The 13,890-nt window shown below is 44.6% G+C and overlaps 1 protein-coding gene across 7 annotated transcripts in view; it reads left to right on the top strand.

The window, feature by feature from the left end:
* The first annotated feature begins 9,220 nt into the window (after positions 1 to 9,220).
* The window catches only part of ZCCHC10 (zinc finger CCHC-type containing 10), a 29,546-nt gene continuing 24,876 nt past the window's right edge, over positions 9,221 to 13,890 (top strand). For 2 of the 7 annotated variants that reach the window (XM_054487423.2, XM_054487428.2), the window contains exon 1: positions 9,371 to 9,496. In XM_054487423.2, coding sequence (XP_054343398.1) covers positions 9,456 to 9,496 — 41 coding nt within the window. In that variant the 5' untranslated portion in view covers positions 9,371 to 9,455. Of the gene's footprint in view, positions 9,497 to 13,075; positions 13,142 to 13,890 lie in introns of all 7 variants that reach the window. The other 5 variants (XM_054487419.2, XM_054487426.2, XM_054487421.2 and 2 more) reach the window with 5 other exon arrangements.

Genomic DNA, 13,890 nt, shown 5'->3' with positions numbered 1-13,890 from the left:
CCAACATCCAGTTTTTAGAGGACTGTCATCATGAACTAGAAAGATACATTAAAATGGCCAGGCGTGGTGGCTCATGCCTGTAATCCCAGCACTTTGGGAGGCTGAGGCAGGTGGATCACTTGAGGTCAGGAGTTCAAGACCAGCCTGGCCAACATGGTGAAACCCCATCTCTATTAATAATACAAAAATTAGCCGAGCATGGTGACGCGTGCCTGTAATCCCAGCTACTTGGGAGGCAGAGGCAGAAGAATTTCTTGAACCTGGGAGGCGGAGGTTGCAGTGAGAGGAGATTGCACCACTGCACTCCAGCCTGGGCGACAGAGCAAGACTCCATCTAAAAAAAAGAAAATACCCTGGCTGGGCGCCGTGGCTCATGCCTGTAATCCCAGCACTTTGGGAGGCCGAGGCGGGCAGATCACAAGGTCAGGAGATGGAGACCATCCTGGCTAACATGGTGAAACCCCGTCTCTACTAAAAATAGAAAAATTAGCCAGGCGTGGTGGTGGTCGCCTGTAGTCCCAGCTACTTGGGAGGCTGAGGCAGGAGAATGGCATGAACCTGGGAGGTGGAGCTTGCAGTGAGCTGAGATCACGCTACTGCACTCCAGCTTGGTCGACAGAGCCAGACTCCATCTCAAAAAAAAAAAAAAAATACCCTAAAAGATATCTCACAGTGTTGATGTAATTAGAGGAAAAGTTGGCACCAGAGTACCAGTGAGCAGAGGAATCCAAATAGGCCTGGGTGGGCTTTGAGTTAAATTATATAGGGGAGGGGACACTTATTTACATAACTTTCCAGGGAGTTTCACAAGGCAATATGTAGGGACTGTGGGATTTTGGAAGGGGTCCTGATTAGAGAGGAAGTGGGGAAAGTCATTGAGAGCCAGAGAGACAGCTGGCATGTGACAACCCTTTACTGCAGCCCACAAACCTTCAATAAAATCATGAGATGCTTGGCGCAGTGGGATTTCTAGTGGGCACCCACAAATGAGATGCAGCCTCTTATTCAGATGTGACCTGGAGCAGGAACAGAGACAGTGAAGCCTACGTGAAATTAAACCACTAAAAGTATAGAGTCATCTTTCAACTACCCTAGACCCTAGATGTTGTAGCCAAGATTACCCAGTTCTCCAAGTTCAACAAAGCCCCTAGGTAACACCTGGGTTACAATTTTAAGGGTCAAAAAAAGAAAACCACATAGATTTCACCAATAGCAGCCTGATTGAATAACCTGTGATTACATTAAGCCCAATTAACTACTGGTTGGAAATCCAATTATTCACAAGAAGAGATTTCTGAGCTCTTTTTCCCTGTTTGCATTTTCACTGGTTGGAATGGAAAGGTGAGGATTTAAAAACTCTTCTGTGTTTCTTAAGCTCTAAGACTTCCTGTCTATATTTGCTTATTTTGGCCTAAGGAATCCAATTTCCTTGGAGCATTATTGCAATAGGCTGTTTTCTCACCTTACTGATTCAGATATCTTGAGGCTTTAAAGCTCTTAGGTGTTGGGAACAGGGATTTCTGGAACAGGGATTTCTGTGACCTCTAGCTCACATTAAGCCAAATTAGGCCTTGAGGTAGAATGGGAAATTAGGAAGTACCGCCAAAAGAATTGTCAAAAACAGAGTAACTTGAAATATTACCAACGCTTCTTAACATTTGCTGTCTCATTTTTCTTTTTTTTTTTTTTTGAGACGGAGTTTTGCTCTTGTTACCCAAGCTGGAGTGCAATGGCATGATCTCGGCTCACCACAACCTCCGCCTCCCAGGTTCAAGCGATTCTCCTGCCTCAGCCTCCTGAATATCTGGGATTACAGGCATGCGCCACCACGCCCGGCTAATTTTGTATTTTTAGTGGAGACGGGATTTCTCCATGTTGGTCAGGCCGGTCTCTAACTCCCGACCTCAGGTGATCCACCTGCCTCCTCAGGTAATCTGCCTGCCTCGGCCTCCCAAAGTGCTGGGATTACAGGCGTGAACCACCACGCCTGGCCTTGCCATCTTAATTTTATAGAATTAAGATTTGAAAGAGGGAGGGGCAATTTGAGGAAGGAAACGTGGGATGTCACGTGAGACTCCTTGGACTGTCTAAAGGTCAAGAAAAAGATTTATGGTAACTTAGGAGCATCATCATTACAGTGCCACTATCTAATTTTATCTATTTTTTATCTAATTTTGGACAAAGGTTTGTGTCTTTTTCTGCTATAAGAAAAAGTTTTTGGCCGGGCATGGTGGCTCGCGCCTGTAATCCCAGCACTTTAGGAGGCCGAGGCAGGCAGATCACCTGAGGTCAGGAGTTCGAGACCAGCCTGACCAACATGGAGAAACCCCGTCTCTACTAAAAATACAAAAAATTAGCCGGGCGTGGTGGTGCATGCCTGTAATCCCAGCTACTTGGGAGGCTGAGGCAGGAGAATCACTTGAACCCGGGAGGTGCAGGTTGCGGTGAGCCGAGATCGTGCCATTGCACTCCAGCCTGGGCAACAGGAGCGAAACTCTGTCTCAAAAAAAAAAAAAAAAGAAAGAAAAAGAAAAAGTTTTCAAATTAAGTTCCACTGGAATTAAATTGTGACAGTTTGCCCACTGTGGTGGTGATTTTTCTGGATCTTCCCAGGACCCCTTCTCTCTACCACGCTACAATAGGAGTGGGCATAACCCAAGCTGAATTATTCACAGCACCTCCTCTCACTGGACCACAATGATTTGAAGGAGAGATAAGCAGATAAACATGTGACCAAGCACATGGCGCTCTCTTCAGAGTGTCTCAGCTGGTGGAATAGTCTTTCTCCTGTTTTCATAACATTGAACTCTATGTAAGTCCTACACTTCTGGAAAACTGAGATGGTTAAGAACCACCCGCCCCCCACCCCCCCTCACCCCATGCCGACACACACACTCTTTGTCCCAGCTTACTGCAAAGAATCACTCTTCTGGATAGGACTTAGATAAGACCAGTGACCCCGTTTACTTATGGCAAGACCAGACACAGACTCTCCAAATTTGCATTATTTGTCTCATAAGGGGAACTGTTTGTCCCTCTGAGACTAGCTAGCCATAGAGATATTTCCTGTTCAGCTGATTGAGACTCACCTTGATCACAAAAACAATTCCAACTATAAAACACCCCACCTGTGAATTACCGACTCCTCCCTGTAAGTGTCGGACAAACATACCCTGTCAAGAGTCTGACCTTCAATCTAAGGTGCTTGCCATATCACAACAGCCTGAATAAAATCAATTGCCTTATTTGCTTGGGTTTGTCTTTGACAGGCTGCGGAATCATAAGAATGTGTTCCCAAGGTTTCAGTGGCCATACTTTAAGCCAGAGAGGCCTGAAGGAAAGAGACCACTACTTGGAGGAAAGCAGAGGCTAGTTTGTCTTGCCAAAAGGCATCACATCCTTGGTTCTGGGCTGAGGTGCTTAGTTTCCCTGCTCTGGCGTCTCCCAGTATCTTCCCATCCTTTAAATACACTTTTTTTTCAAGGATTGATTTTGGTTCACTTGCAATTTGAGGAGCCCTAACGAATCAGTCTACCACATATAAAATTCATGATTCAGTGCAGTAGGTATGTTCACATAAAAATGCCAGGGATTAAAATATACTTTGAGGGTTTATCAATGATGAAAAGCCCTTTAGCTGGATCTGGTGGTGAGCACCTGTAGTCCTAGCTACTAGGGAGGCTGAGGCAGGAGGATCACTTGAGTCTAGGAGTTCAAGACCAGCCTATGTGGTCGTGAACCTGCAAGACCCTGCCTCTATCCCCGCCCCCAAAATTTTTTAATTAGCCAAGCATGGTGGCACATGCCTGTAATCCCAGCTATTCAGGAGGCTGAGTCTGGAGGATGGCTTGAGCCCAGGAGGTCGAGGCTACAGTGAGCTATGAATGCACCACTACTCTCTAGTAGTCCCAGCTACTCAGGAGGCTGAGGTAGGAGAATAGCTTGAACCCGGGACGCTGAGGTTGCAGTGAGCCGAGATTGCGCCACTGCACTCCAGCCTAGGCGACCGAGCAAGACTCCATCTCAAAAAAAAATTAAATTAAATTAAAATAAAAAAATATAGCCCTTCAGAACATCGATTTTTAAATGACCTCTAATAAAATTTCATTGGAGAAAATGGAAAAGAAACTGTTTGTTTGTTGTTTTTTTTTGAGACAGAGTTTTGCTCTTGTTGCCCAGGCTGGAGTGCAGTGGCACGATCTCTGCTTACCGCAACCTCTGCCTCCTGAGTTCAAGCGATTCTCCTGCCTTAGCCTCCCGAGTAGCTGGGATTACAGGCATGTGCCACCATGCCCAGCTAATTTTGTATTTTTAGTAGAGACGGGGTTTCTCCATATTGGTCAGGCTGGTCTCAAACTCCCGACCTCAGGTTATCCGCTCGCTTCGTCTCCCAAAGTGCTGGTATTACAGGCATGAGCCACCATGCCTGGCCAGAAACAGTATTTTTTAAATGCAGAGACAGAGCATGAATATTTTGTCACAAAAATAATCCTGGTCCAACATATAATAAATGGACAAGTGTACTGTATTACCTAAAGTGGACACATTTACAAATGCTGGCAATACTTCGAAATTTGAAGCAAGCTTTAATATGCATGTGATCCCAGCACTTTGGGAGGCTGAGACTGGTGGGTTACTTGAGCCCAGGAGTTCAAGAGCAGCCTGGGCGCGCACACACACACACACGCGCACACAAATTAGCCAGGTGTGGTGGCACATGCCTATAGTTCCAGCTACTTGGGAGGCTGAAGTGGGAGGATTGCTTGAACCTGGGAAGCAGAGGTTGCGGTGAGCTGTGATCGCACCACTGCATTCTAGCCTGGGTGACAGAGTGAGACTCTGTCTCAAAAATAAAATTAAATAAATAAATAAAAACAAATTAAAAATTATATATATATATGTAATATAGCTCTATCATATATATATGATAGAGACAGAGTTTTGCCATTTTGCCCAGGCTGGTCTCAAATTCCTGGGCTCAAGCAATCCACTCACCTCAGTCTCCCGAAGTGCTGGGATTACCGGGATGAACCACCATGCCTGGCCCTAAAGTGTTCTTAAGCTATATTTGCTTTTTGTGGAGACATTCTTGCCATTCTTATTCATAAAACAAATTATAATTACTGTTTTATTTTGCATTACACACCATGTAAACTTAATCTTGATTTAGTATTTTTCTTTTTGAGATAGAGTCTTACTCTGTTTACCAGGCTGGAGTGCAGTGGTGTGACCTCGGCTCAAGCTGAGGCAATATTAGGTACACAGATACTGCAGGGGGTTGAACCTGATGATCTGCTGGCAATTGTTTAAAGAGGAAGCACACAAGTTCCCAGTCCTGTGATCTGAACTTTTCTGATTCAAGATATTTGCAAGGCCTGGATGTTCAATTACTTCTATACTGTGAGCTAGCCAATAAACTGCCAATAAATTCATTGTTTACTTAGCCAGAGGTGTTTTGTTTTTCTTGCAATTGAATCTGAATTGACATAAGGAAATTGGTTCTATGTTATCTCAAACAAAACTGGCTGGAAGGGAGGAATAGATGTGTAATGGAAAAAGCTCAAGGCTGTGGGCCTTGGACAAATTTTTTAACATGCCCGAGTCTCAGTCCCTTTATTTGTAAAATGAGGATAAACCCTACCTCTGGTGATAAAGTCAAGGATCCTTTGGGGTCAAGAAACAGAAACCTAACCTGAACTATCTTAATAAAAAAAGGAATGCAGGCCGGGTGCAGTGGCTCATGCCTGTAAACCCAACACTTTGGGAGGCCAAGACAGGCAGATCATTTCAGGTCAGGAGTTTGAGACCAGCCTGACTAACGTGGTGAAATGCCATCTCTATTAAAAATACAAAAAATTTAGCCGGGCATGGTGATGCATGCCTGTAATCCTGGCTACTTGGGAGGCTGGGGCACGAAAATTGTTTGAACCTGGGAGGCAGAGGTTGCAGTGAGCCGAGATCATGCTGGGGCACTCCAGCCCGGGTGACAGAGTGAGACTTTGTCTCAAAAAAAAAAAAAAAAAAAAGGAATATACTGAGGAAGCTGAGATAACCCCAAATAATCAAAGGAAAAGCAAATCAAGTCTAGGTAGGTCTTTTTCTGTCTCTCATCTCTGTTTCTCTTGGCATGTCAATTTCCTTCTCTTCTACTGCAGACTAGTTTAAATCACCAGAGGAGCCAGCAAATCCCGGACTCACAATCACACAGCCTTATGATCTATGTCGCAGCAAAGTGTTGCATCAAAGCCCAAGGAATTTAAGGAACCCAAGCAGCTTCATCTGAAGATAAGGAAACATGACACAACTTTTGAGCATTTTGTTTTTAGGTCTTCTTGGAAAGCAGAAATAAATTGAGGAAAGCAGGTCTCACCTCATTCCGGGGAGTTTCGGGCACTACTCATGCCCTCATGCTCAGAGGTGGATGAAAGAGCCAATCCTGTTTTCATTTGGAGAATCAGAGCTTCTTACCCACAGAGGCCCAGAATGGCCACTCTCAAATCCCCTTGCACAGCCACTGTTCTTTACAAAATGAATGGTCACCCTGCTCTGAACCACTCCCCTATTTAGCCAAGTTAGTTAAATTCTTTTTCTTTTTCTTTCTTTTTTTTTTTGAGATGGAATCTTGTTCCATCACCCAGGCTAGAGTGTGGAATGCAGTGACATGATCTTGGCTCACTGCACCCTCCGCCTTCCGGGTTCAAGCGATTCTCCTGCCTCAGCCTCCCAAGTAGCAGGGATTACAGGCATGTGCCACCATGCCTGGGTAATTCTATTTTTTTTTTTTTTTTTTTTGAGACAAGTCTCGCTCTGTCACCCAGGCTGGAGTGCAGCGGTGCAATCTCGGCTCACTGCAACTTCTGCCTCCTGGGTTCAAGCAATTCTCCTGCCTCAGCCTCCCTGGTATCTGGGATTACAGGCACGCACCACCACGCCCGGCTAATTTTTGTATTTTTAGTAGAGACGGGGTTTCACCATATTGGCCAGGCTGGTCTTGAACTCCTGACATCAAGTGATCCACAAGCCAAGATCATGTCACTGCATTCCACAGGTGTGAGCCATCATGCCCGGCCAAGTTAGTTAAATTTTTTTATGCTACTGGAAGAAGAGTTCTTGTTGTTTTATGCCAAGGCATATGAAGGGTAAACTCACACTTGATTTTTGTACCAGATTCCAATTTTACCAGTTACAGCACTGAGGTTTCTTGAATAGTTACAATAACCAATGGTAAAACATAAAGGGTAAAAACATTTTTTAAAAAAACAATAGCGCCATTCTGGTGCATTGGCTCACGCCTGTAATCTCAGCACTTTGGGAGCCCAAGGCGGGCGGATCACCTGAGGTCAGGAGTTTGAGACCAGCTTGGCCAACATGGTGAAACCCTGTCTCTAAAAATACAAATATTAGCCAGGCACGGTGGCAGTCGCCTGTAGTCCCAGCTACTCGGGAGGCTGAGGCAGGGGAATCCCTTGAACCCGGGAGGCGGAGGGTGCAGTGAGCCAAGATCGTGTCACTGCATTCCAGCCTGGGCAATAGAGGTAGACTCCGTCTCAAAAAAAAGAAAAACAGGGTGCATGTCCTTTGACCCAGCAATCCTACTAGGACGTCATCTTATAGCAACACGGGGGGTTGTTTAAAAATTTACTCTTTCTGTTGTTGTGGTAAATGATCGAATGGTTCAGCAATAGGGTACTGGCTGGATACTTGGGGAATATCCATGTAATCCATAACATAATATATAAAAAGAATGAATTAGATCTGTATGTGCGGACGTGGGAAAATATTTTCTTTTCTTTTTTTGTTTTTGAGACAGAGTTTCACTCTTGTTGCCCAGGCTGGAGTGCAATGGCGCAATCTCGGCTCACCGCAACCTCCGCCTCTCGAGTTCAAGCGAATCTCTTGCCTCAGCCTCCCGAGTAGCTGGGATTACAGGAATGCACCACCACGCCCGGCTAATTTTTTTCGTATTTTTAGTAGAGATGGGGTTTCTCCATGCTGGTCAAGCTGGCCTTGAACTCCCAACCTCAGGTGATCCGCCGTTCTCGGCCTCCGAAAGTGCTGGGATTACAGGCGTGAGCCACTGCGCCTGACCGGGAAAACATTTTCATAAATACACTGAGGAATGAAAAAAGCAAGATGGAGAACACAACATGTAAGAGCCCATTTTTTTGAAGAACAAGTTGTGCTCAAAGGTCACATCATCACCTTCCCTAACTCTTAATCACTCTTTAATCACTTACTCTGAAATATTTTTCGTTAGAGTACTTATACCCATGGGAACAGTCTTCATTCATTGTCTGTAGAAAGTTCCATGTGTACACGGATTTTATTTGTTCAAATGCTCTGTCCTCAGCTCCTAAAACATTTTAAGTGTTAATTATTAATTGAAAAAAATACGGCTGGGCGCGGTGGCTCACGCCTGTAATCCCAGCACTTTAGGAGGCCGAGGCGGGTGGATTATGAGGTCAGGAGATCGAGACCATCCTGGCCAACATGGTGAAACCCTGTCTCTAATAAAAATACAAAAATTAGCTGGGCATGGTGGCGCGTGCCTGTAATCCCAGCTATTCGGGAGGCGGAGACAAGAGAATCTCTTGAACCAGGGACCCGGAGGTTGCACTGAGCTGAGATCGCGCCACTGCACTCCAGCCTGGCGACACAGCGAGACTCTGTCTCAAATTAAAAAAAAAAAAAAAAAAAAAAGGAAAAAATATGGATGACCCAGAAACACACACACAAACACACTTCAGAAAGTTATATATATTTCAGAGAACGTGGGTTTTTTAAGAGAATAGTAGCTCCGTGAGCTGACATTACATGTAGGTGCAGCTAAAATATTCTAAAATATTTGTATAGTCCTTTTCTGCTTGACAAAGCAGCTTTAATTATACAGTCCCATTTAGTACTTGCAACAACGCTGTGAAATACATAAAAAACAGAAATAACGTATATGTTTGCACTCTATGGCTTGCTAAAGTCATTCTTTCAATTGATGGTCTCAATCCTGGTCAACTAATTCCTTTCTATTCTCCAGACTACTTCTAGTTTTCTGAACACCACAGTTTCATTCTTTGTCTTTGTATGTGTATCCCTCGTTCGAGAATGCTGTCCTCATTTTCCACAGATAATGTTCTTGCCTGTAATCATCCTTTGAAACCCTGTTCGGCCCGAGAACCCGAGACCCACACTGGAGACATCGGCCCCTCACGACCCACCAGCCCCTCCCGTCCCGACCCACCAGCCCCTCCAGTCCCGATCCTCCAGCCCCTCCAGCCCCTCCCCTCCAGCCCCTCCCCTTCCAACCCACCAGCCGGCACTAAGATACTGCCGCGGAGGCTGCCCCAGATCCCCTTAGAGGCCTGTCTGGCCCCGCCTACGTCTACGGCCTCCCGGTTGGAAGCCCCGCCCTTCCGAGGAGTTTCCCAAAACCCTGCGCGGCCGGCTTTGACCGCGCTAAGATGGCGACTCCCATGCATCGGCTGATAGCCCGGAGACAAGCGTAAGTAAGGATCCGGTTCGGGCCCACTGGAGGGCTGGGAGCGGGGAAACGCGCGTCAACGGGCTGGTGTCTGACCCCTATTGGGACCGGCGGAGAATGTCCGTTTCTCAAACCCTCTTCTGGCTCCCGAGGGGCTCGGGCCCGGGCGATAAGTCTGGTGACCGTGGGTTAGCGATTTCGCGGAAGACAGCCGCGTAAAGTCTGCGGCACGGGACAGAGCGGGGTTTGAAGACAACTGTCGCGTTTGGTTTCTCTGAAGGGAACGCCCACAGTTGGTCACTCAGTGATTTATGCCCCTCCGCCAACCCCACGCGTGGACAGGGGAGCCCTGAAGCCACGGTCCGACACCTTTATTCCAGCCGACGTAAACCTTCAGTTTCCTATTCAGCGTCCAGCCCAGCTGCCTTTTCCTACTTCCTTATTCCAGCGCCTTCCCTAGGAACACCCTGCCTACAATGCCGATTGCTTTCCCAGGCTATCTTATCACCTTTTGCTACTCATTCTCTCTTTCAATAAATATTAATTTATTTAGTTCCTACCGTTCTGTGCCAGACATTGGGTATAAATAAAAAGAGGTGTTGAAGACAAAATCCTTGCTTTCAGAGAGCTTACATTCTAGTGATGGAAACAGTCGATAAACCACAAATTGTAAATACAGCTGGTGATAACAGCTTTCAAGGAAATAAGCTGTTGTGATGGAAAGAGGGAAAGGCCCACTTTAGGTTGGTTGGACTGGAAAGGCATCTCTGAAGAGGTGGAATTTGAACAGAGATTTAAAGGGTGAAAAAGGAACAGTCATACAAGGATTTTGAGAGAGCATCTGGATAGTGGCATAATTGCTTTGAACCTGAAACTTACTTTTTAGAGAACTGAAAGATGGCCATTACGCCTAATGAACAAGAGAGAGTGGCAGAAGAGATTCATAGCTGACAAATAATGCAAGGGTCACCCCAGATGCCCCTTTCTTTCTTTTTTCTTTTTTTTTGAGGCGGAGTCTTGCTCTGTCTCCCAGGCTGGAGTGCAGTGGCGCAATCTCGGCTCACTGCAAGCTCGGCCCCTCGGGTTCATGCCATTCCTTGCCTCAGCCTCCCGAATAGCTGGGACTACAGGCGCCCGCCACCACGCCCGGCTGATTTTTTGTGTTTTTAGTAGAGATGGGGTTTCACCGTGTTAGCCAGGATGGTCTCGATCTCCTGACCTCGTGATCCGCCTGCCTCGGCCTCCCAAAGTGCTGGGATTACAGGTGTGAGCCACCGTGCGCGGCAACCCCTTTCTTCTAAAGCTTTTTTTTCCAACAGCCTTTGCACATCCAGACATCTGCCTCTTTTTCATAAATATTTCATGCCATCTCCATTTTCATGTCTATATGTAGCTCAAAGTCTGCTAGTATATATGTGTGTTTATCTGTATATCTTTTTATATATTTTTAATTCAAATAATCCCTTTCTCTTCTCCTTTCCATCTACCGTTTCAGGCCTGATAAGAAGAGTTCCTCAAATGTACAGACAGACTTAGGGAGTTAGAGTAGTAAGCTTGGTGAAGGAAGAAGGCTCGAAGCCAGACAGTTTTTTTTTTTGTTTTTTTGTTTAGACGGAGTCTCACTCTGTTGCCCAGGCTGGAATGCAGTGGTGGGATCTTGGCTCACGGCAACCTCTGCCTCCCTGGTTCAAATGATTCTCCTGCCTCAGTCTCCCGACTAGCTGGGACTACAGGTGTCCGTCACCATGCCCTGCTAATTTTTGTATTTTTAGTAGAGATGGGGTTTCACCATGTTGGTCAGGCTGGTCTTGAACTCCTGATCTCAAGTGATCCGCCCATCTTAGCCTCCCAAAGTGCTGGGATTACAGGCATGAGCCACCATTAAGTCAGACAATTCTGAGATCAAAAATGGGATGATAATACTTAAAGGGAGTGCTAAATGATGTCACCAGGGTCCCATTTCTCCCTGTCTGTCTCTCACGCTTGCTCTTTCGTTGTTGGCTCCATATTTGGATAGGCTTTATTCTTTGCACCCAAGATGGCTGCAGTATCCAGGGTCCTATATATTCTCTCAGCTTCAAGTTGATTGCAGTTCTTTGGTCTAGATTGGATTACATGCCCAGTGCTAAACCATGCCTGTGGGATTGTGAAGCTCTGATTGATTTAGAGATCTTATTCTCCTTTCAGTACAATTGAATGGATGACCATAAGCCAATGATGACCAGGGTGGATAGGTCAGAGGAGGTAAATGAATGCAGGATTGGCAAAACCAATGTCCACTTTAAATATGAAGTGAAAATAAGACTTAGCATCTGAATAATACTGCTATTTCTTGTTTCAGAAGTATCAAAAGTTAAACAAATTTTTATATCTACAATGTGTCTGTATTTGGTACATGAGTTACATGATTTGTAAAAGACAAATCTTACCTTTAAGGAGCTTCCGGTCTTGTTGGGAAGCAAACGTGGCATATTATAAAAACTGTTGTGGTATACAGAGTGTAAGTCTCCAAGGGATTCAGCAAAGGAGGGCCTTTAGAGGCTTGCGAAGTCCAAGAGAATTTGGGGGGAAAGCAGGAGAGGAGCCTTTACTTTTCATTTTATATTCATCAAAAAGGTTTAATTTTATTTACAAGGAGCATATGTTACTTCCATAACAACACATTTAAAATAGTTTTTAAGTTAGTAATGAGAAAGTACTATCATCAATTTTTTTTTTTTTTTTTTTTTTGAGATGGAGTTTTGCTCTTGTTGCCCAGGTTGGAGTGCAGTGGCGTGATCTTGGCTCGCCACAACCTCCACCTCCCAGGTTCAAGTGATTCTCCTGCCTCAGCCTCCTTTAGCTGGGATTACAGGCATGTGCCACTCGCCTGGCTAATTTTGCATTTTTAGTAGAGACGGGGTTTCTCCATGTTGGTCAGGCTGGTCTCGAACTTCTGACCTCAGGTAATCTGCCCACTTCAGCCTCCCAAAGTGCTGGGATTACAGGTGTGAGCCACCACGCCTGGCCTTATCGTTCTTAAAAAAAAAAAAAAAAAAAAAAAAAGGTCTTTGGACTAATAGAAGAAAATGGGGAAAAAAGCCTAAATACGAACTCCTCATTCAGTAGATCTTTCAGAGACTTAACTAGTCAGTCTACTAAATAAGTTGGAATGAAATAATTGATTTAATTATTTTTACCTTGTAAACTGTACTTACATCTACCTATATTAAGTAAATTATGGAGTCTAGGCACTATTTGGGGTCATTTCTTCTATTAAACCTTATATGAGATTCCACTACTCCCTCTTTAACATCCAGAGTCGTCATCAAACTTGGCTTGAAGACTTCCAGTAATGTGTACTTACCTCCTGAAGTGGCCTGTTGTGTTTTTCAAATCTATCTAAAAGTTTATGTTGAGCTGAAAAAAAAAAATATTTATAAAGTTAAACCCCACTTCTTTCTTACTCACTTGTTTTTCACCCTTGCTATGATTTCAGTCAGTTAAAAAACCCTGTTTTCTACCTGAATTGTCATCAAGTCAGACCTCCCCTGCCTTGTATTGATTTTCTGGACTTAAGTGTCAGACTTACTTTGTCCTTGTTAAATTTCATCTTGTTAGATTCGACACAGAGTTGCAGCCTGTCAAGACCTTTTGGATCCTGATTCAGCCATCCATCGTTATTAGGTATCCCTCTCAGCTTTGTGTCAACTGCAGGTTTGATAAATATGTACATTTGTGTCCTCATACAAGGCATTTATAAAAATGTTGAACAAGGCTGGGGCGTGGTGGCTCATGCCTGTAATCCCAGCACTTTGGGAGGCTAAGGCGGGTGGATCACAAGGTCAAGAGATCGAGACCATCCTGGCCAACATGTTGAAACCTCATCTCTACAAAAATTACAGAAATTAGCTGGGTGTGGTGGCATGCACCTGTAGTCCCAACTACTTGGGAGGCTAGGCAGGAGAATTGCTTGAACCCGGGAGACGGAGGTTGCAGTGAGCCGAGATCTCGCCACTGCAGTCCAGCCTGGTGACAGACCGAGAGTCCGTCTCAAAAAAAAAAAAAAAAGTTGAACAATACCAAACCATGCAGGCCATAACTGGATCTCTCTCTATATTGTCATGTACCACATAACAGATCCCATATATTAATTCTATGGTTGTCCCATAAGATTATAATGGAGCTAAAAAAATTTCTGTTGCCTAGTGACATCTTGATGATCCTGACCCTGTGTAGACCTAGGCTAATGTGTGTGTGTCTTAGTTTTTAACAAAAAAGTTTAAAAACAAAAATAAATTTTAATAGAAAACAGCTTATAGAATGAAGATATAAAGAAAGAAAAAAATTTTATACAGCTATAAATGTGTTTGTGTGTTAATGATTATTACAAAAGAGTCAAAAAGTTTTAAACATTTATAAGTTATAAAGTAGGC

This window comes from Pongo pygmaeus, chromosome 4 (genome assembly GCF_028885625.2).
Source record: "Pongo pygmaeus isolate AG05252 chromosome 4, NHGRI_mPonPyg2-v2.0_pri, whole genome shotgun sequence".
Lineage (NCBI taxonomy): Eukaryota > Metazoa > Chordata > Mammalia > Primates > Hominidae > Pongo > Pongo pygmaeus.
This window is presented reverse-complemented; position numbering and strand designations above follow the sequence as displayed.